A 20,278-nucleotide genomic window follows, 5' to 3' on the forward strand; every position below is an offset into this window, starting at 1 on the left:
ACCAGGGCCTGGGCCAGCATCTGGACTGCAACCCAGGAGGCCCCCGGCCAGCGCCACCCAGCTCAGCCACTTCTGAGTCCTGATGTGCCAACTATGGCACGACACCCACCATCCAACTTCGTCAATTTTGGGGTAGCTGATTTTGCATTAATGGACTAACACAGTATGTTTTTGTAATTTTATAGTATTATTTAAAACTTAATATTCTTTGTATTTTGAAAAATAAAATGAATCGCTTAGAATTTTAAAGCAGCAGCTAAATATAAAAATATGACTGACTTACCGCTCACTGGTTCGTCTGTTCCTAAGTGGGAGGAGAGTTTTTCAAAACAGATGAAGTCATGTCCACAATAGTATTAATAGACAAGCCATTCAGAAAACCTTTATGATGTATCCTTACTGCCTGCAGGGCATCTATGATACGGTCTCTGTGCAAAAAGAAAACATACATGAGCAGCTGTCCTTTCCAAAGCCTGTGTGTGTTCCACATACGGCTACATTACTGAACTGAGCCACACTCTACACAAACTTTGAGAGCCAGTTAAAATGCAGCTGTGGTCGTCACCTGCAAACGTCGGGATGTAACTCGGCAAGTCTCCTCATGATCTTGGTAAAGCTGCGCAGGTTCAATGTGTTTGGAGGCATGAATCGCAAAGGTGTGTCAGGTAATAGTTTAGTAGATTCAATTTGTTTACAGTTCTTCTTCTTGACACCCTAAATAAAGCATTTTAAAAGTTTTCTTTCTTTCTTTTTTATTTTAAAGATTTTTACTTTTAGACAGAGGGGAAGGGAGGGGAAGAGGGACACATCAGTGTGGTGGCCTCTCACACGCCCCCTACTGGGGGCGGAAAACCCAGGCCTGTGCCCTGACTGGGAATCAAGCTGTCACTCTGGTTTGCAGGCCTGTGCCCAATCCAGTCACACCCAATGCAGTGTGACTCAATTGAGTCACACCAGCCAGGAAAAGTTTTCTTAAAATCAATAATCATTACATACAGACAATCTAGCTTGTTCAGTTAAAATAAATTTTAGAATTACGATTATAATAGTCAAATTGTAACAGTAATGATAATAATAATTACACACTGTAAAATCAAAATTCCTAGGCCTTTACTTTGATTTTGGATTATTTACACGAAGTCGAGTAAAAAGCGGCACATGTGCCTTCTTCCCGCAGTGACCAAGTATCTGACGCTGCGTCTGATCTGGTCTTTCTCATCTGGAGTCCTCATCTGAGCCACGGGACACAGACCTATTTTACCGGTTTCCCCAAAGATAGGACACGAGTTGTTCCTGCAGACAGGGAAGAGGTCAGTCCGTTATATATAATGGGTATCTTAGGCTTGGGGCACGAAAGCTTAGTTCTCTTACCCAACTTGACAGAGAACCCCTGGTTTACATGGTAGTTACAAATGTTCCACATCTTATTACTAAAGATGTTCTGAACACAAACTACATGCCTAGGACTGTACCACATGTGTGGTGGGGGCGGCAGGGAAGGAGACTAGTCGTATAAAATAGAACCCTCTCCACTTATGGATCTTATATTCCAGCTGAAAAGGCAAAATTTAAAAAAATCAACAAATGACTATTAACCAGGTAAGTAGGCTATAAATTGTATGAAACCACTGTAAATCCCATAAAACAGGGGTGTCAAACTCATTTTCACCAGGGGCCACATCAGCCTCATGGTTGCCTTCAAAGGGACGAGTGTAATTTCAACTCAACAGTTAGGAGTAGTTACATGTACACAGTCCTAAAATTATTTTGGCCCTTTGAAGGCAGCCATGAGGCTGATGTGGCCCCCAGTGAAAGTGAGTTTGACAGCCCTGCCATAAAAGTTCAATGAAAAACTAAGACTTTAAAGTGCAGATGAAAAATCCAGACAAGATACATAAAATATTAAATCTGTCACATCAGAATACTATGTATTTCACTTGTTTTACCTTCTTCACTAGATTTAAGCTCTACATGAAGAACACAGACTTCTGTCTGTTTTGGTCATTACTGCTTTCCCAACCAGGACCTAAAACAGTGTTTACAGTTGGTATATCACAACGGTTTGTTAAATAAATAAACGTCTGGGATGTGACAGTTCAAATGACAGTTGAGACCACAGAGAGGCTGATATTCCCACGAGAGAGCCAAATGCCTGGCAAACAGCGATGGCTACTATTTGCTAAGTACATTCCCCGCGGCACACACGGCTCTGAAGCTTCTCGCACCATCGGTGAAGGGGAACTACCACCCCCCACCAAGAAAAGGAAGCTCCGACGCACAGTGTACATAACTCGCTCAATCACATGACGAGGAGGGGCAGGGCCTGGTCATGAATGTGTTATTCTCACTCATCACCACTCTGCCTCTTATTGCAGACAATAAACATTTTCTAAATGAATAAATACAATGGATGAATGTTGAGACTCCAAGAAAAAAACAGGCAACAATAAACTGCTATGAAAATTTAAGAGAACTTGAGAGTGCAGTTTCATAGGCTAGTAGGGAACAGGACCCTCCCTACCTGTGTCCGCTGAGATGACGCACCACTGCCCTGGCCCAGGGTGCCTGCCTTACATACGCCACACAGCCTCTGCCGACCCCACGGCCACCACGGCCCCAGCTGACTGAAGCAAGAGTGTGTCACCTGAACTAATGAATACCAGGCTGGGTCAATAAGAGTCCTGTCTAAAATATGAGGAATGGAAACACAGAGCAAATGAGTTGGTAAAAGAAAGAAGTGTGAACTGAAAAATACTGCAGAGTTAAAACTAAGCAAAACAGAGCTAAATGGAGGAAAAGCCATAAGCAGACAGAGAGAGCCTGTGTGCAGAGGGAGCGGAAGAACAGAGAGCCTGGAGCGGCAGAGACAGGAAACCACGTGAGGAGGGAGGAGCCACGGCCCTGACCCCAGGATGGTCCCCAGGATGGTCCTGACCCCAGTGCAGGCCCCCAGGCAGCCCGGCTGCGCTCTGCCTCCCTTCTGTCCTGCTGTGGACTGAGGTCACACACCAAAGCCTCATCTTACACACGAGTGTCACTGAGTGAGCGAGTTTCAAAACGGCTGATCAAGTCTCAGGCCTGGTGGTCAAAAAACAGGTCAATGGTATAATCAAGACCAATAAAAAAGTCACTAGTGACAATGAAAAAAGTGGCTACAATAAAATTTTAGAGACGAAAATTCGGGGAAGCTTGGCAGTAAAACAGGACAAGTAGGAATGGTAACGTCAAAAGAATGAAAAGTCAAGTGGAAATCTTGCCAGGATGAGGAAGAGTGGAGCGAAGGGTCTGCACGAGGGGGCGGAGTCGCTGACCGTGCAGAGAAGGGGGTAACGCACAGGCGGGGCTGCGGGAAGGGGGGGCTGGAGGGCACCGTCAGAAGAGAAGTCCGACCAGGTCCCTGTGTCTCACCCAGCAAGTATTCCCGCATCCATTTATTAAAGAGGGATTTGCTCTGATGGAAGATTCAAAATAATTGCAGTAAAAATCAAAGTAGGAGTTTTTGACAGATATTGACAAGCTGAATTATGAAATTTATACAAAAAGAAAAAGAAGCCTGAAGAGCCAGAACAATTGTGAAATGGAACAGAGCTGGAAGACTCCCTGCACCTGCTCTCAAGGCTCACTGCGAAGCTGCAGTCAAGACAGTGTGGTTCTGGAGGGAAGACGCAGACTGACAGGAGACACGGGCAGGTCCGTAAACAAACCCACAGATACAGCCGGCTGGTTTCTGAGAAAGGTGCAGAGATAATGTGTCTTTTCACAGTGACGCTGGAACAATTCTATGTGTAAAACACACACACACACCAAGGAAAAAACGACCTCACGTCACACCTCCCACATCACATAAAAAGGCGCTCAAAATCCTTGTGATGGTGGGTTTCTTAGATATACCACTAAAGCACGAGTTTAAAAAACTGATAAATGGTACTTCATCAATATTAAAAATCCTGTTCTGATAAAGATACTATTAGACAAATGAGAAAACAAACTACAGACTAGTAAAAAGTATTTGTAAGTCACATATCCATCTTAAAAAGGATTTATCTTCAGAACAGAAACGAACTGCTGATACCATATGAACCAGTCTCAAACGCACTCAGGGAAGTGGGAGAAGCCGGACTAACGAGGCTACTCACCACGCTGCGTGCGTGGCGTGACGTGACGTGACGTGACAGAAAGGGTGAGAACGCAAGAACAGGACGCAGCAGAGCGCAGAGCACGTTTTGGAAGGGACTTTCTGTACCTTCACTGGTGGTTACATGTCTATACGCATTTGTGTAAACACATATACACCAAAAAAGTGAATTTCACTGTATGCAAAAGTAAAAAAAAAAAGGATGAAATGCCTATGAGACACCAGGCATTTTGCTCAAGTCAAGACGCTGATGTAAGCCGCTCACTCAGGGGGGAGCAGAGCGAGCACGGCTGCTTCGTCGCTCCCTTGCGGTGCCGAGAGAGGGCGGGCGCAGCAGGGAACTGCGTTTGTGGCCCCGCAGCGTTGAGAACGGGTCGGCTGTGATAAGGAGAACGCTGCAGTGCGGCACAAATAGAGAGAGACAGAAACTGCAAAGCACAAAACCTCGAAGGGAGACGAGTTTTCTGTGGTAGGCCCGCAGACATCCACGGCTCCCCTCAGGAGAACTGGAGTTGCACAAGAGCGGGTTAGGGTGGGCCCACGGTTAAAAACCACTCAGATTAACGTTCCCACTCCCACTTACAGGTTCCCGACTTTACTGTCATTTGTTCTACAAAGTTACTGCCTGCAATGCGGCCCACGCTAAGACCAGTTAAGGGGTCAATCAAGAGAACTAACCTGGTCGAAATGGAAAGACTCACTGTCTTCCTCAGACCCCGGCTGCCTTGGTCTAGTTCTGGGCAATCTAGAAATACAGGACGCTGAGTTGATTTCTTTGTTGGTGCTTTTCTCCAAATTATTCAAACCAACTCTCCTTCCATTTTTGGAGGAAAGTGGTGCTGCACATTCTCCAGGACTTTTAACCAGTCGCACGTTCACTGATTTGCCGTTTATTTCTATCCCATTCATTTCATTCACAGCAGACTTTGCATCATTGTTTCTCTTAAAAGCAAGAGATGCATATCTAGAATATAAAAGCAGAAAAAAGCATGTGATCTTCTTAAAACACCTACTTTTAATAAATGTGAACCCAAACTACAAATAGGATCCTTTCTTAATTGGTACAGTTTGAATGTGTGAAATACACAGCTATCATTTTAGTGATAAAACAGTAAAGGTAAGTTCCGGCCAAGATGGAGACATAGGTAGAAACCCTTCGCTTCCTCGCACAATCAGGAGGACAACCACCAACCTAAAATCAGTAAACAACCAGAAGTGACAGAAAAATCAAACTGCGTGGAGCTCCAACCACCAAGGAATTGAAGAACAGCCGACCAGAGCAGCCAGACCATTAAGAACCCGCAGCGAGACGGCAGACCACGCGGGTGGGACTGGCTGAACGGGAAACTGAGACTGGGAGGTCCCTGTGCAGTTCGGCGGGGCTGCCGCGGTGAGAGACACTCCCAGTCTCACACGAGAGTGCGCTGGAGAGTGGGCTAGAACCGGGCAGGCGGGCTGCACGGCCCCTCTCTGAACCCTGCCCCCAGGCAGCACCACAGAGCAGCAAGGAGGGTGGTCCCGCCCTGGGGAACACCTAAGGCCCCGCCCCCTTACAACTGAACAGGTGCCCCGAGACTAGGAAATACAGCCCCAACAAAAGAACAGAGCAAAACTCCAGACAGAGAGCTAAGCGATGAGGAGACAGCCCACCTGTCAGATGGAGAGTTTAAAGCTCTGGTCGTCAAAACGCTCACAGGACTGATTGAGGTTGGTTGAAAAGTGAAAAAAACAAATGAAAGACACCCAAAGTGAAATAAAGCAAAATGTTCAGGGAACCAACAATGACCGGAAGAAAACCAGGACTCAAATCAATGATTTGAAACAAAAGGAAGAAAGAAACATCCAATCAGAACAGAATGAAGAAACAAGAATTCAAAAAAAAATGAGGAGAGGCTTAGGAACCTCTGGGACAACCTAAAACATTCTAATATCTGAATTATAGGGGTGCCAGAAGAAGAACAAGAAACTGAAAACTTATTTAAACAAATAATAAAGAAGAACTTCCCCAATCTGATAAAAAAAAAAATAGACTTCCAGGAAGTCCAGGAAGCCCAGAGTCCCAAAGAAGTTGGACCCAAGAGTAACACACCAAGGCACATCACGATTACATTACCCAAGATGAAAGATAAGGAGAGAACCCTAAAAGCAGCAAGAGAAAAGGGGACAGTCACCTACAAAGGAGTTCCCATCAGACTGTCAGCTGACTACTCAAAAAGAGACCTTCCAGGCAAGAAGGGGCTGGAAAGAAGTATTCCAAGTCATGAAAGGCAAGGACCTACATCCAAGATTGCTCTATCCAGCAAAACTTTCGTTTAGAATGGAAGGGGAGACAAAGTGCTTCCCAGATAAAGTCAAGTTAAAGGAGTTCATCATCACCAAGCCCTTATTCTATGAAATGTTAAAGGGACTTATCTAAGAAACTGAAGATCAAAACTATGAACAGTAAAATGACAACAAACTCATAACTATCAACAAATGAACCTAAAAGAAAAGAAAAACAATGAAAACAAAAACTAAGCAAACAACTAGAACAGGAACAGAATGAGAAAAATGGAGAGCTCGTGGAGGGTTATCAGCAGGGAGGGGGAAGGGAGGAATAGAGGGGAAAAGGGACAGGGAAGAAGTGTAATTAGTAGGCATAGCATAGACAGGGAGAGGTCAAGATGGCATAGGAGACGGAGAGCTCCAAGAACTTGTCTGTACACCCCACAGACAGGGACTAGGGTGGGAAATGCTGGAGGGTGGGGGCGGCAGGGTGGAGGGGGGACAAAGGGGGAGAAACTGGGAAAACCGTGATAGCACAGCCAGTAAAATATGCTTAAAAAACCAGTGAAGGCACTTCCACTGAACTCCTGCCACTGTTACTTGATACTTTTGAATGTTCTGGCAGTGTCAAAAGCAGAAACTAGCAGCATACATGTGACTGTGCTGATGACATACTTAGGACCTGAGACAGAACACGAGAGCAGGACTAAGCAGTGACGACAGTGACACTCCAGCAGCACAGCTTTCCCAGCCCCCGCCCCGCACCAGGCTGCGCCCCCACTGCTCGCCTGTCTCACTGACCCGTCTCGAGCACGGCTGTGACGGCACAGGTGCGACCACCCTTACTCCCCAGACACAGAGCCTGCGGCGCAGAAAGGTGAAGTCACTGTCCAAATTTATTCAGCAAGTGTGACAGAGCCGGGGACTGCTCCAAGCCATACAGCTGCAGAGCCCTTCTCGTAACAGCGCCCTGCGCTGCCACGATGAAGCAAGGTCAAGGGCACACAAACCAGCAGCTGTGCTGCGCATGTGGAGTACCCAGGTAGGAAGCCCAGTGAGAGAAAGAGCGGAAGAACAGCAGGGGCTGCCCAGGTGCGTCCCTCCACTGGACAGGGAAAGCTCCCCTGGCACGGCCCCGACTCGATCGTCACTTGGTTCACGTTCAATACTGCAGCTCTGGCACAGAGCAGACACCTAGGAGACGCGTACTTATTTTTTTAAAGATTTTATTTATTTATTTTTAGAGGGGGGGGGGGAAACATCAATGTGCAGTTGCCCTTCATGCGCCCCTCTCTGGGGACCTGCCTGCAACCCAGGCCTGTGCCCTGACTGGGAATCGATCGCGTGACCCTGTTTCGCAGGCCAGTGCTCAATCTGCTGAGCCACACCAGCCAGAGCTGAAATGCATACTTACTCATTTTAGAAAACAAACCTGTAATGAGAAGAATCATAAATGGAAATGTCAGAAACTTGGTATTTCTGGAAATGATACCTTAAATCAGCCTAAAAGAAGAGAAATAAAAGTTTGTGAAAGGTAGAAAACAACAAATAATAATCAAAATAGAAATAAATACCTGATAGATCTAAAAATGAAGCTCAGAAATAAATCCTGGCATACCTCAGACACTGAAGGGCAGAGACCACCCACGTGTACCAAGTAGCTTTTCTCTCTTTGTAAGGGGTCAGCATTCTTGATTTCTGCTTACAGAAAAATATAATAAACAGAAGACAACAATTATTATACTGATATTTTTAAATGTGAAAACTGTTAAGTATTTTATTTTTTATTATTATAAAGCTTATTATAAAGTCATTAGCAAATACCAGCACTAGACTGAAGACCAAGAGCTTGGAGTATAGTTTTAAGATTTCTGGGACTTAAAAATATCTTAATAAAGATGGATTGGTTGGTATTAAGCCCCTTGCAGCTCAGAAACGGATCAATACACAGTCATCAAATGCACCCTGACCAAGCCAGTGTCTTTGCGCATCTCCGTTCAGAGGTCTAAGATGCTAACTGCACACGGCACCCCAACCCACTGCACTAATAAACCTCTATGACAGGCAAGTACCAACAGCAGGGAGATGGCAGCGGCACCTAAGGATAAGGGGGAGGGGCGAGCACATTTCCAGTCTGCAGTCTGCAGAGGCTGGTCTGCAAAGCCAGGGGTCACTGTCAGAGCCTGTGCCCGACACGGGGAGGGACTTGTGCAGTCGGTGTGTGTTGGAGGAACTCTCACAGCGGCTCGCACCTGCAGTTTGACCACTCTTGTGTATGTAAGAGGGACAGTCACAAGTTTTACTTTCTTCACTACGTGGTATCAACAGTCTGTGCCTACCGCGTGCTCCCAGTGTTCCAGGCAACACGCCCAGCACTTCCTACACGTCACCTCTCGGGACGCTCACAGCCACCCTGTGAAGCACAGTCGTCACCACCTCCATCTCCCAGATGAGTTCTCAGGAGCAGAGGCCACAGATCCAGAAAGTGGGGGTGCTACAAAGTTCAGACAGAGCCCTTTGTCTCGGGGCAAGAACACCGACCCTCCGTCGTGAACTGACCTGGCTCGCTGGCATTTGCAGTTCACGAGGTGCCGGGCAGAGAAAACAGGCGCAGGGCAGGGCGGGCAGGGAGCGAGGGGCCACAGCCGGGCAGGAGAGGGAAGTGGGCAGGAGGCAGGGGGCACACCCGGTGCCCGCCACCTCGGCCTGGACCAGTTTTACACAAGGTTATGTACTCAACGCCACGTGGGCTGAACTTCTCCTGGTTCCCAGGAGAGGCCGTAACCGAAGCACAGAAACATCCCTGACCTCGCTGACTAATTAATACGTGAGTGTGAGACGGCAGTCGATGTACCTATCAAGTGAGTGAAACGCACAGCACGTGATCAGTGACATGGAGAAAAATTCGAGGAAGAGAAGCAGTTACAACGAAACTAGACGATGCAATGTCACTATAAACTATGTGTGTATCAAGAATGGTAAAGGATATTAACAGTGGTCCTTGTAGGTTGGAGACACTTCAGGTAGTTTTAATTTTCTTATACTTTTATATTTTTAAAAAAATCTTAATAAGCCTTATTTATACAACAGGAAAAATAAAACTATTAAGTACAAATCCACCTAAGCTTACAGGAAAACACGGGCCGGAGCGCATCACTAGACACGACAGAAGGGCAGGGACTGCTGCGCCAGAAGTCCCAGCACCACAGGCAGCAGGGGCTGTCTGAAGGTGGGGGCAGCCCTGAAACGGGGGAGGGAGAGCAGTTCTCATCCCGCCTTCCGGGGGAGGGCAGCCCTGCCCCCTGCCTGGGGGGATGGGGCGGCATGCTGCACAGAGCTAAGGGTGCTGGCGGCGGAGACCTAAGGGTGCTGGCAGAGACGCAGAGGGAAAGGGCCCTGACAGAGGCCTGGCGGCCCAGAGTGAGGGAGAGTGTGCTGGGTGGGTCTTGACCTTCTAACTAAATCTTGGATTTTAAATTGATTTTTAAAAACTGACCTCCAAAGGGCTAATTTTCTGTACTTACAAAAAAAAGCCATGAACAGGAATAAAACATTAAAGCGGCTCGGCGCCCCCAGTCACAGAGGAGACAGTAAGCACTCTCTAAAAACGGGCCGGCCCGGCCTCCTCGGTAAGCCTTGGGGACCCACCAGGCACGCACTCTGGGTCCCGTCTGGGGTCCCGTCTGTCGAGCTCCCTCCGATGGTCTCCGGAGCAGTCGGCTCCTGTCAGGCTCTCTTTAGCATCGAACCAGTCCTCACTCACTTCCTGGTGATTTTTGTAATCTGAAAATTGGACATGAATAGCTATGAATTATGCATGTTTACCCCTAGGAGAAGTTACCTGAAAGCTTCTCAAAATGAATCGGCATAAAGACAGTTACTAATTTTGTGTGTAAGTATACAAATAAGTATTAGCAAAACAGGAGAACTGAGCATGAGGACCGGGAGGGATTTTCAGCAGCCAAGTAACACGTGCTTTTCAGTCTGAGGGACTTGCTTCCCAGCGTTCCTTTCACTGACGCAGGGGCCTCGCCTCACTGTCTGGTCTAGAAGGTGCCATTGTCAGATCTGTGCCGCCTTTCTACACAGACTGAGAGCAAATGTCTTTAAAAGGGATGAAGCGGTATTACAGCTCTTTATTTCTTTAAAAGTTTCTTCTCGATCTTTTTGGAACGATCACAACCTTGTCTCACACCCCTTTTCGTAAGGAGAAAATAAAAAACATTACACACAACTTACAGTGATACAAATTGCACAGAAGAATTTTCAGATCGGAAAACATGAACCAGAAGAATAAATGTCTGTATTATTATTTGGCATCATCAGATAGAGTACTAGGTAGCCTTCAAGATGTGAGGTACATGGTAAAAAGAACATTTTTACCATTTATAATCAGAATGATGCCATTCAACGAAACATGTTTATTTTAGTTTAATAAGTGAACACCAGAGATATTTTAACCCTTATTGCTTTATAGTAATGACACAAGATGATCTATTTTTACACTGACCTTTGTCATCAAGTTTCAGTTGACTGAAGTATCCATCTATATCACCATTTTTTAAACCATCCTCCCCAGGTGCAGTACCTTGGTTAGGGTGACTGTTGTCAGACAATAAAGACACCTGGGGATTAAAGTAAAAACAGTGACTGTGACCAAGGACTAGCCGCTGCAGCGCCCCTCCCCCGAGGCGCACTCTCCACCGCACTGGCCCCGCTGCAAAGGAGGCTCAGAGCAGAGCTGTCCTCCAAAGTCACCAGTGGGCAAGCTGCAGCTAAGCGCCTCATCACCATGTCTGTCCCGCCATGAGCAAGAGTTAGGGCTTGAAGGGACCCAGTGTGCGGACAGCAACAAGATGCTGCACCAGCTCCCGTCACTCAGCCAAGTGCGGCACGCACACTGGAAGTAATTCAGGTGATTTTCCGAGATATACTTATAAGTATTTATTTTAACATTTATTGGTTATGTAGTTAATGTGGCTTATGCATACCTTATATTTATGGGAAGCAATATTACTTTCCCAAATGTAATAGTAAATAAGCCACTCCTTATACATGTTTGTTTAAACAAGAGACTTTAAAGTATACAAAGTAAGTAACGTTACAGGTTAACACATGGCTACAGAAAGCAGCGATGACAGTATGTAAGTAACTACAATTAAGACACACTACACTACACACTACCCTGGCTTTCATGTGTAACCTCTTGATGCGACAGGTCATTAAAATAAAATCCCAACTTAAAATACTGTCTTATAGTCAAAGCTTAGATTATAAAATAAATCATGTATATCTACATCTTGTACTCTTAATATCTGTTTTTAGATCTGTGGACTCTGTGCATAATAGAGATGACTAGAACAATGAAATAAACAAACGACTAGATTAATTTACTTTTAACCATTTGTTAATATTATAAAGGAATATAAATCAATCAAGCATTTCACTTTTGTCCTTGAAATGAATCTAAGTACATGAGACTATGCAAAAAATATAACCTGGGAGTTAAAATCAGAGTCAGAAAGTAAAAATAAACCCTGGCTGCCCTACTCCACTGCCTCACTTGATAATGAGATGCAGTTTATGATTCTATGTCACTTCACAATTTGTAGAGTGACAAGCATTTCCCTCAGACGACAAGAGGTCAAGAAGCCCTCTGCTCCTTCTAAAGGAAGGAGCCGTTGTGTCCGCCCATTACGTCCCTCAGTCAGCAGCACACCACGTCAGCCAGCTGAGTGTAAAGGAGAATGTGACAACTTCTGCAAATTACAGCTTACTTTGCACAAGCCATAAAACCGAAGACTTTACACTGATGAACGACTAAAAAACTCACTTGAGAGAGTGTCGTTTTTAGGCTTGAGGAAATGTCAACATCACATATAATTTGATTATCTAGTTCGGAATCTGCTCCTGAAAAGCTAAACAGATAAATGTTTCATTAAAGAATTTGTCAACGTTCTAATTAAGGACCAAACCAGAAAACTTAAAAGTAATTAAATTAGCAATTTTTAAGATAAAATGAATCCTAAATTAGAGGAAACTGTAACTTACACATGTGATTCTTTTTTCATTAGCTGGAAAGACAGAAAAAGGGGAAAAATTGTTTAGTTCAGAATGTTTTCCTTAACTAAAGTACAAAATGCGTCCCCAACACACAACGGCATACCCTGGCAGCGAAAGGGGCGAAGGCGGACAGTAACTTCGACTCCACGGACAGAGGGGGCAGCTCCCCCAGTGGGACGCCCTTGTTGATTTTTTCTTTCAGACTCACATACTTCACTTTCAAGTCTCCCAAAACAGACAGCAGTGCTGATCCTAATTCCTTGTCCACAGAATCAATCGATAAATTCCTGTTAAAAGTTAGGTTCACAAAACTGATTTAAGCTGAAGTCATCCATTTAACACTAATACTGTGTTATACACTTAGTTTGATCAAATCTTTAAATTGTTTCCTTTTAAATACTCAGTGAAAGAAAACGAACCGCAGACAATACATTTCTCTAGAAGCAGGACCAGCACCTCCCAATACATAAGCCAGACAAAATGTGACAGAACATCACGGGAAACCCTGCAACTGACTTCATCTGAACTTGGACTTTGTAAGAAACATCAAATTGATCTTTTTACTGGATTCATCATCTCAACATTCACTGTTGTCTCTCCATGAGATTCTAATGTATTACTTTTTAAAATCTAGTTACAATCTACCCTGGTTTTGCCCTTCGGAAATGAAAATCAAACACATTTTCTAGAACAAACATAAAACTGGCGCCATGTTCCCGAGACGACACAGATTTAAAGTCAGCAGTCACCTGCCGAGCCCTCCCCCGTCCTCCATCACGAGTCTGTAGATCTCACTGCAGTGGCGATGACACAGCTGGTAGTGGACATTTAAAAGCTGCAACTCTGCTTTGACGGCCCTCTGCATTATTTTCTGACAGCACTTCGACGGCAAATTCTTCTCCCTGTCCTTAGAAAATTGAGGTTCCCTTTAAAACAAAGAAATAGGTTTGGTTAAGATACCAAGCATTTTTGCGTTACTGGTGTGCCTCAAAAAAGTTTTAAGTCTCTTCCATTTCCTTGTCAAGTTAAAGTCAACTTTTATTCAACATGGAAGAAGTACAGGAACACATCAGAGTCACAGAAAAAAAGGACGGGAAGGGGCAAAGCTAATAATAGAGTTCTTTCAAACCCCAAGGAAGTAAACAATTCTTGAATCCATTTGTCCCTGTACGGAAAAGGGATTCCAAAGTCAAGTACTGACTTTATCCAGAATCAATAGGTTTTCAAACTACATCAAGCACTGGCCAACATTTTTTAAGTTATGAGCGTTCTGGATGGAAACTGTTCTTAAATGCGTGTTTTTTTAAAAATAGAAAATAGATGTAACAGACATTTTTCTTAATAATCAAGGGTCACTATTATAAGTAAATATTTTGCTGTGTTATTTTATCAAAAAGCCCCAAACCTCTACATTTCCTGAACGTTAATGCTTCTTGCTACAAGTTGCCACATTTTGTTGCTCTCAGCACTTCTGTGTCAGGAAACCAACTCTTAACTGCACAGGACTGAATACGGAATCAAACTCAGAAGAAGGATAAATGATGAAAAAGGTCAATGACCTCAGAGCATGAAAACTGCTCTGGCTTCTCAGAAGCCTCCCCTTTCCTCTCCCCATCCACCTCCTGACTCTCCTTTGGGTTGTGAATTATAAGGGCATCTAATGAATGCAATGTAAATTATACAGTAAAGTAAAATCAAATCAAAGTATCTCAGTGAAAGTAGCTATTGACCTCTTCATATACATGACCTTTTCCAAAAGTGCTGTTTTGTTTTGCTCTGTAGGGGATCAAATGAAAGAAAATTGAGTAACTCAATCACTATGGATTTGGGTTGAATAAAGATGCCATGAGTGGGGAGCACGGGGGGGGTGGGGTGGGATGGGATGGGAGTAATAGACAGAAACTGTACTTGAAAAATAATTAAATTAAAAAATTTGGAAGAAAAGATGCCAGGAGTTTCTAACGGAATTATTGAGACAGAAATCTCAGTAAGTGAAAAAGCAATTCTATATTTTCCTAGTATTTTTTTGTTTGAAGGCAAATGGCTGAAGCAGATGATCTCTCAAGGTCCCTGCATGTGACTGTTCTATGTGGCTCACTGCCCTACAAAAAGCAAATTACCACTCTAATTTTTTCCCCATGTTGTATCTGCAAGCTTATTCATCTAATTTACCTCTCAGGATGTTTCTTTAAGTCTGTAATGGCAAGTGATTTTCTTAATTCCAGGGAATCCTGCAAACACGATTTAAAATCCGATTAGAAATACATGACAAGCACCACACATTCTACCTGGGCCTCCAGGCTGGCAGATTCGAAACCCAGTTCCCAGTGGCCCTGGTGGCCCCAGCAGCCACCAAGGAAGGACAGGGCCCCCCCCCCCCCCCACCCAGCACTTGCTCGCAAGTCTCAGGAACCCCTGCTAAGACCCGATTAACATGAACACACGGCCTCTTTAAAAAGTGAAATGAAATGAATCACACTGGTTTTACCTTATTTAGAAAGCTCTCACTGGCTTTGTCACTGTCCACTGAGAAGGCTCTTCCCAGCGGCCCTCTCGTCACGGCCAGCGGTGTGTCCTCACTGCCTGGACAGTAGGACCAGTCCGTGTTACAGGCCACGCTCCGGTGCTNACATTCTACCTGGGCCTCCAGGCTGGCAGATGTGAAACCCAGTTCCCAGTGGCCCTGGTGGCAACAGCAGCCACCAAGGAAGGACAGGGCTCCCCCCCCCCACCACCCAGCACTTGCTCACAAGTCTCAGGAACCCCTGCTAAGACCCGATTAACATGAACACACGCCTCTTTAAAAAGTGAAATGAAATGAATCACACTGGTTTTACCTTATTTAGAAAGCTCTCACTGGCTTTGTCACTGTCCACTGAGAAGGCTCTTCCCAGCGGCCCTCTCGTCACGGCCAGCGGTGTGTCCTCACTGCCTGGACAGTAGGACCAGTCCGTGTTACAGGCCACGCTCCGGTGCTTCCCCTTCTGACATTCACCGGGGCGCCTCTTGTTCATCATTGTTATCTCCGTGTTGCTCGATGTAGACGCCACGCAAGGCCTTGCCGTTGTCGCGCGGCTGGTTGTGAAACAGGCCCTGAAATCGGAGCTCACGTCCACCGTCTGATTAACGGTCAGTGCGCGCCGTGGGGCCGCCGTCGGGGCGTCGGGGCGCGTTCCTTCCAGACAGAGGAGGAACGTCTGACCGGCAGCACTGCCGGCCGGAACGTCTGGGGAGCCACCTGCCTCCACCTCCTGAGCACCTCCGAGGCCAGTCCTGGGGGGAGGAGGAGGGGAATCCAGGGCTGAGTTAGGAGTGTCTGGCAGGCTCACGTAGTGCGAACGCTCACAGGCAGAAAGTGCCGAGTCGTCACACAGAGAACAGGAAGTCTGGCTGTCTTTCCAGGGTTGTGGTAACGTCTCTGAAGCTTGGTCCTGTGGTACTATGCTAGGATTTTCAAGGTGTTGTAACATTTTGTTCTCAATAGTGGTATTTCCACAAAAATCTTTAGTTTCAGTTATTTGAGATTTAATTTTGCCAGTATAAATTTTAGTTTTTAATGCTTGTTGAGGGTTTAAGAAACTGCTGTTAGATTGAGATTCTTGGATTTCAGGAGGGCTACTGATCAGTACAATTTCATCGAATACTGTGTGGTACATTAAACTAGTCTCTTGTTCCTTACACTTTTCATGCTTTGGTTTATGGTAACTGCTTAACGTAACAGAATTCTGAAATTTGGAGACACGAGGTGAATCTTCTTGTCCATAAACACCAACTGGATCCGAAGAGATGCTGGAGCGCCTTTCTAACCCCACGTGATCAGCGCCCAGGCTGCCAGCGTGTTTGCCGCCTTCAGAACCTGCACTTCTTAACCCAGCAACTCCCAGACTGGACGCACCGGGTGCTCTGGGCCTGTCGAAAGAGAAACGGCTGCTCAGAGGCTCTTGCCCCTCCTCACCGTGACGCTCCTGCTGTGAGTCTTCGCCTGCGTCGCGCTTCCGCACACCTTCAGCAGTTTCTTTAAAATCATCGGAAACCCTGTAGCTTCTTTCTAGGCCAAGCATCTTACTGTGTTCCGAAACATCAAAAAACAACTCTTCTCTTTTCGGCATTTCAGAAGCTAATTCTGAATTTAAAAGAATAGCATTTTCATTCTTTAGTTCTGACTCTGCATAATGTATAGAGTATGTTTCATTCAAGAAAACACAGTCGGCGCTGCCTTCAAACTCCCCCGACTGAGGGCAGGCACTCTCTGGGCTAGTGCCGGCGCCTGCAAGAAGAGACAGCTCCTGTGAATCTATTTGGCCAATACTGCTGACATCTTGGTCACTGGCAATTTGATCTTGTGCCAAGGAATCCCAGTCATCATCATGAAAAGTCAATTTGGCTTTATTATAACCACTGGAAGATGACAAATTTCCTTTCTTAGGATGAGAAGGCTCATCTGATTTAGGAAAAAAAAAGGATAAAAATGTTAACGACAGGGACATCATAGATTCTAAACAGCAGACAAGAACTTAGACGTGTCCTGGTCCAAGTTCTTCCCAATACAGAAATACTTTCACGTTACCTCTGAAAATACCCTTTGTGGTTGCCACGAGGGACCGATTTGTGTCCCCTCAAGATTCCCATGTGGCAGCCCGAACTCCCCAGGTGACAGTAACTGGAGATGGGGCCTTCGGGAGGTAGTAGGGGCTAGATGAGGTCATGAACATGGGCTCCTCAAGATGGGATAAGTGTCAGAGAGCTTGCCCCCACCCCCCCACCCCCGGTGAGGACACCGCAAGGCAGCCACCTATAGGCCAGGAAGAGAGCCCTCACCAAAACCCGACCAGATGGCACCCTGACTCAGACCTCCAGCCTTTAGAACTGTAGAAAAGAAGTATCTGTGGTTTAAGCCACCCAGTCTATGGTCTTTTGTCATGGTGGTCCCAGTTAAGACAGTGGCCACAATTCTTCCTGACCTCCTTCAGTGGAAGGAATATCTGAGTGCCTACTAGTTCCAGCCGTAGGCCTTGCAGAAACAAAGAGGACATGTGTGGCACACCCAAATACTCGCGGCCCCCATAAGGGTCACAAGTAGTAAAAGCCAACATGAATGCAATACAGGTCACGTGCGTTGACAGAGCTGTGATGACGAGCAGGTAATGCCTGAGACGAAAGGAGAAGCCAATTCCTAAACAAACCTTACATTTAAAAGGTGGTATGAGACATAACCGTCACCTTAGGCAAATCAAATGGCACCTATAAAGCTAGCTGTGTGGAAGAACATGTCGTTTTCAGGACACCATCAGCCCCTCTGTCAGGAGTAAAATAGCTTCACGGGGATGACCAAGGCCGAAAACAGCAGAAAGCGTTCTCACGATCTGCTGAGGGGCGTGGCTTTATTCTGAGGCTTCCGAGGGCTGAGTTTAGACGCCTGGAGCCACAGGAAGGACGGAGCTGAAGAGGGAGGCCGGGAGCAGCAGTGGGACTGAGGACGGCCCCGGTTTAACACCCAGCAGCTGACAAGGCTTGGTGGCTGATTAGAAATGGTGGAGAAGGGAGGAAGCGATTAGTGGCTATATTTGAAAACTGCTAATGGTTATATGTTTATAGAAGTATATATAATATACAAGGATCCATTTTAACAAATACACGTGTGTGTGTGTGTGTGTGTGTGTGTATTTGTTTGCCCAACAATGCAGTCAGAAACAAGTTTCACATCAAGATCCAGGAGACAGGACCTAGCTGGGTAGCTCAGTTGGTTAGAGCATCATCCCAATACACCAAAGTTGTAGGTTCGATCCTTGGTCAGGGCACATACAGTGCCCTAAATCAACCACTGAATGTGGAAATAAGTGGGACAATAAACAGACGTTTCTCTCTAGAATCCAGATCTAGTAAACAAAAGATATACATGTGGGAATGAGTAACTACTCCGACTACGTCCAATGCATTCTGGTATTTTCTGGTCTATTCATTTTATCAAAGAAAAGCTGATCTCAGTCAGGTAAACTGGTTTCATGACTCACCTGCCTAAGCATCGCTCTGACGTAATGAGAAGGGCCGCAACTTGGCACTACAGTTGAATGGGACTACTTGGAGCTACAGAACAGGGACTTTCTGAAGAAAGGCTGAGTCAGAGGAGAGGGGAAAAGCAAGGGGGAGGGGTAGAGGATAAGGAGTCCATTTCCAGGCACGTGGAGTTTGAGATCGGCAATAGAACACCTGGATTCAAATGCCAATACAGCTATTTTCAACCAGTGTGCCAACAATTTTTAGAACGTGCAATACCTGACCACTTAGTCAGGGGCACTGACCTCTTTTCCCTTAAACTTTCAAATAAAAAATGACAAGAGCCAACACAGCACTAACCTGTCTTGAACTGTAAATCTATAGGCCACACAAGAGAGATGCCAACTTACTGGTCGTGTCTCAGAATAAGGTCGCATCTGATTGGTTAATCTTTGATACCAGAACTCCTCATATGCATAGGCACCTGAATTTTTAAAAAGTCACTTTGGAGCAAACAGGGTACATAATTACTATTATTATTTTTTTGTGAATCAATCAAAATTATACCTATTTTTGTCAGATTGGCAAAAATACTTTTTGGGGTGTGCCGCAACATTTTGGTCATTAGTGTGTGCGCTGTGAGGCAGACAGGCTGACCACAGCTGGCCCACTGAGCTGCCGCAGGCAGGGGTCGGAGGTAAGGAAAGGAGCAGCAGCTTCAGCTACAAACTCACGGGTGGAGTGTGTTTTTCTTAGAGGTTTGTGCAGGTGCTCATCTTACATCCTGGATACCAATCCTTTGTTTTTCTTACTTGTATTCTGTGCCTTTGCCTAGTTCATGGCTTATCTGTTACCTTTTGCACCACCGTACCAGGGCCTTTAAGGTTATTTAGTTAAACGGATCAGCCTTTTCGAGGTCTGCCTCTGGGGCCTTTCCCACCACACAAGCACAAATTATTCTTTTATAACTTATTCTGTGTATTGTGCCTCACAGCCTCTCTATACTATGTAGATTTTCTTCCTCCTTAGCATAGGGCTGTAATCTAACTTATTTTATCCCCAAAATGTATGGCCAATTATATTAATTCCATTTGTGGACTAATCCATTACTTCCTTTCTCACTTAAAATAGCATTAATTTTTTTCCTGAAGTTCACTTTAATAGTTAAAGCCACAATCAATTCTAAACACATAAAATTTAGTCATCTTGCCCTTTCTGCTCTATTTTTTCTTCTATCGTTACTACAGAAAAAGAAATTTGGATGTGTGAAGACAAATTGCATTTAACTTGGGTGGCAGAGGTCAACCTGCCTGCTTTCCATTTAAGACAACTGTACCTGTCAGCAGTTCCCCAGGGCATGGCTGGACGGAAATGCTCTCTTCTGGTTCGCCTTCTTTTCCCTACATCTTCCATTTCCCCAAAAGGTCCTGTGTTGGCTGCCCATATTCACAAAATCCCCTGAGTGAGCTTGCCAAGCTAAAACCTGCTAAATGGTACCACATTACCGAGAGGAAAGTTTAAAAAGTAGCTACACCGGAGGGGGAGCTACCGAGTCCATCACATTCAGCACCTCTCTCTGCACCCAGAGCAGAGCTGCCTGGCCTCCCCTTACCTTTGTGGGTGCTTCCTCCATCCCTGCGGGAGCTGTTACCAGAAGCTGCCTCCACCACTGCGGTGGCCTGCATCGCTCAAGAATGAATATTCTAGAAGAGGTATAAATATTGAACTATTATTAGATTCAGAATTACATTAAAAATATTAGAAGAACAAGAATTTGACAAGGTGGCAATTATAGCCAAAGATTCTAATGTAAGAGGGCCA

At 45.4% G+C, this 20,278-nt stretch overlaps 1 protein-coding gene across 1 annotated transcript; it reads right to left on the reverse strand.

The window, feature by feature from the left end:
• Window positions 1–304: 304 nt before the first annotated feature.
• RBM44 (RNA binding motif protein 44) lies at window positions 305–20,142 on the reverse strand. The gene is made up of 14 exons (XM_037069243.1): window positions 20,070–20,142; window positions 15,301–16,904; window positions 14,636–14,694; window positions 13,213–13,389; window positions 12,567–12,750; window positions 12,452–12,474; window positions 12,234–12,318; window positions 10,911–11,025; window positions 10,058–10,183; window positions 8,019–8,101; window positions 7,833–7,903; window positions 4,814–5,099; window positions 566–714; window positions 305–428 (listed from the first exon to the last, which is right to left on the reverse strand). The coding sequence occupies exons 1-14, from the start codon at window positions 20,140–20,142 to the stop codon at window positions 305–307; spliced, it is 3,159 nt and encodes a 1,052-aa protein (XP_036925138.1).
• Between the last annotated feature and the right edge of the window lie 136 nt (window positions 20,143–20,278).

This window comes from Sturnira hondurensis, unplaced genomic scaffold (assembly GCF_014824575.4).
Source record: "Sturnira hondurensis isolate 20B ecotype Veracruz unplaced genomic scaffold, ASM1482457v3 Scaffold0018493, whole genome shotgun sequence".
NCBI lineage: Eukaryota > Metazoa > Chordata > Mammalia > Chiroptera > Phyllostomidae > Sturnira > Sturnira hondurensis.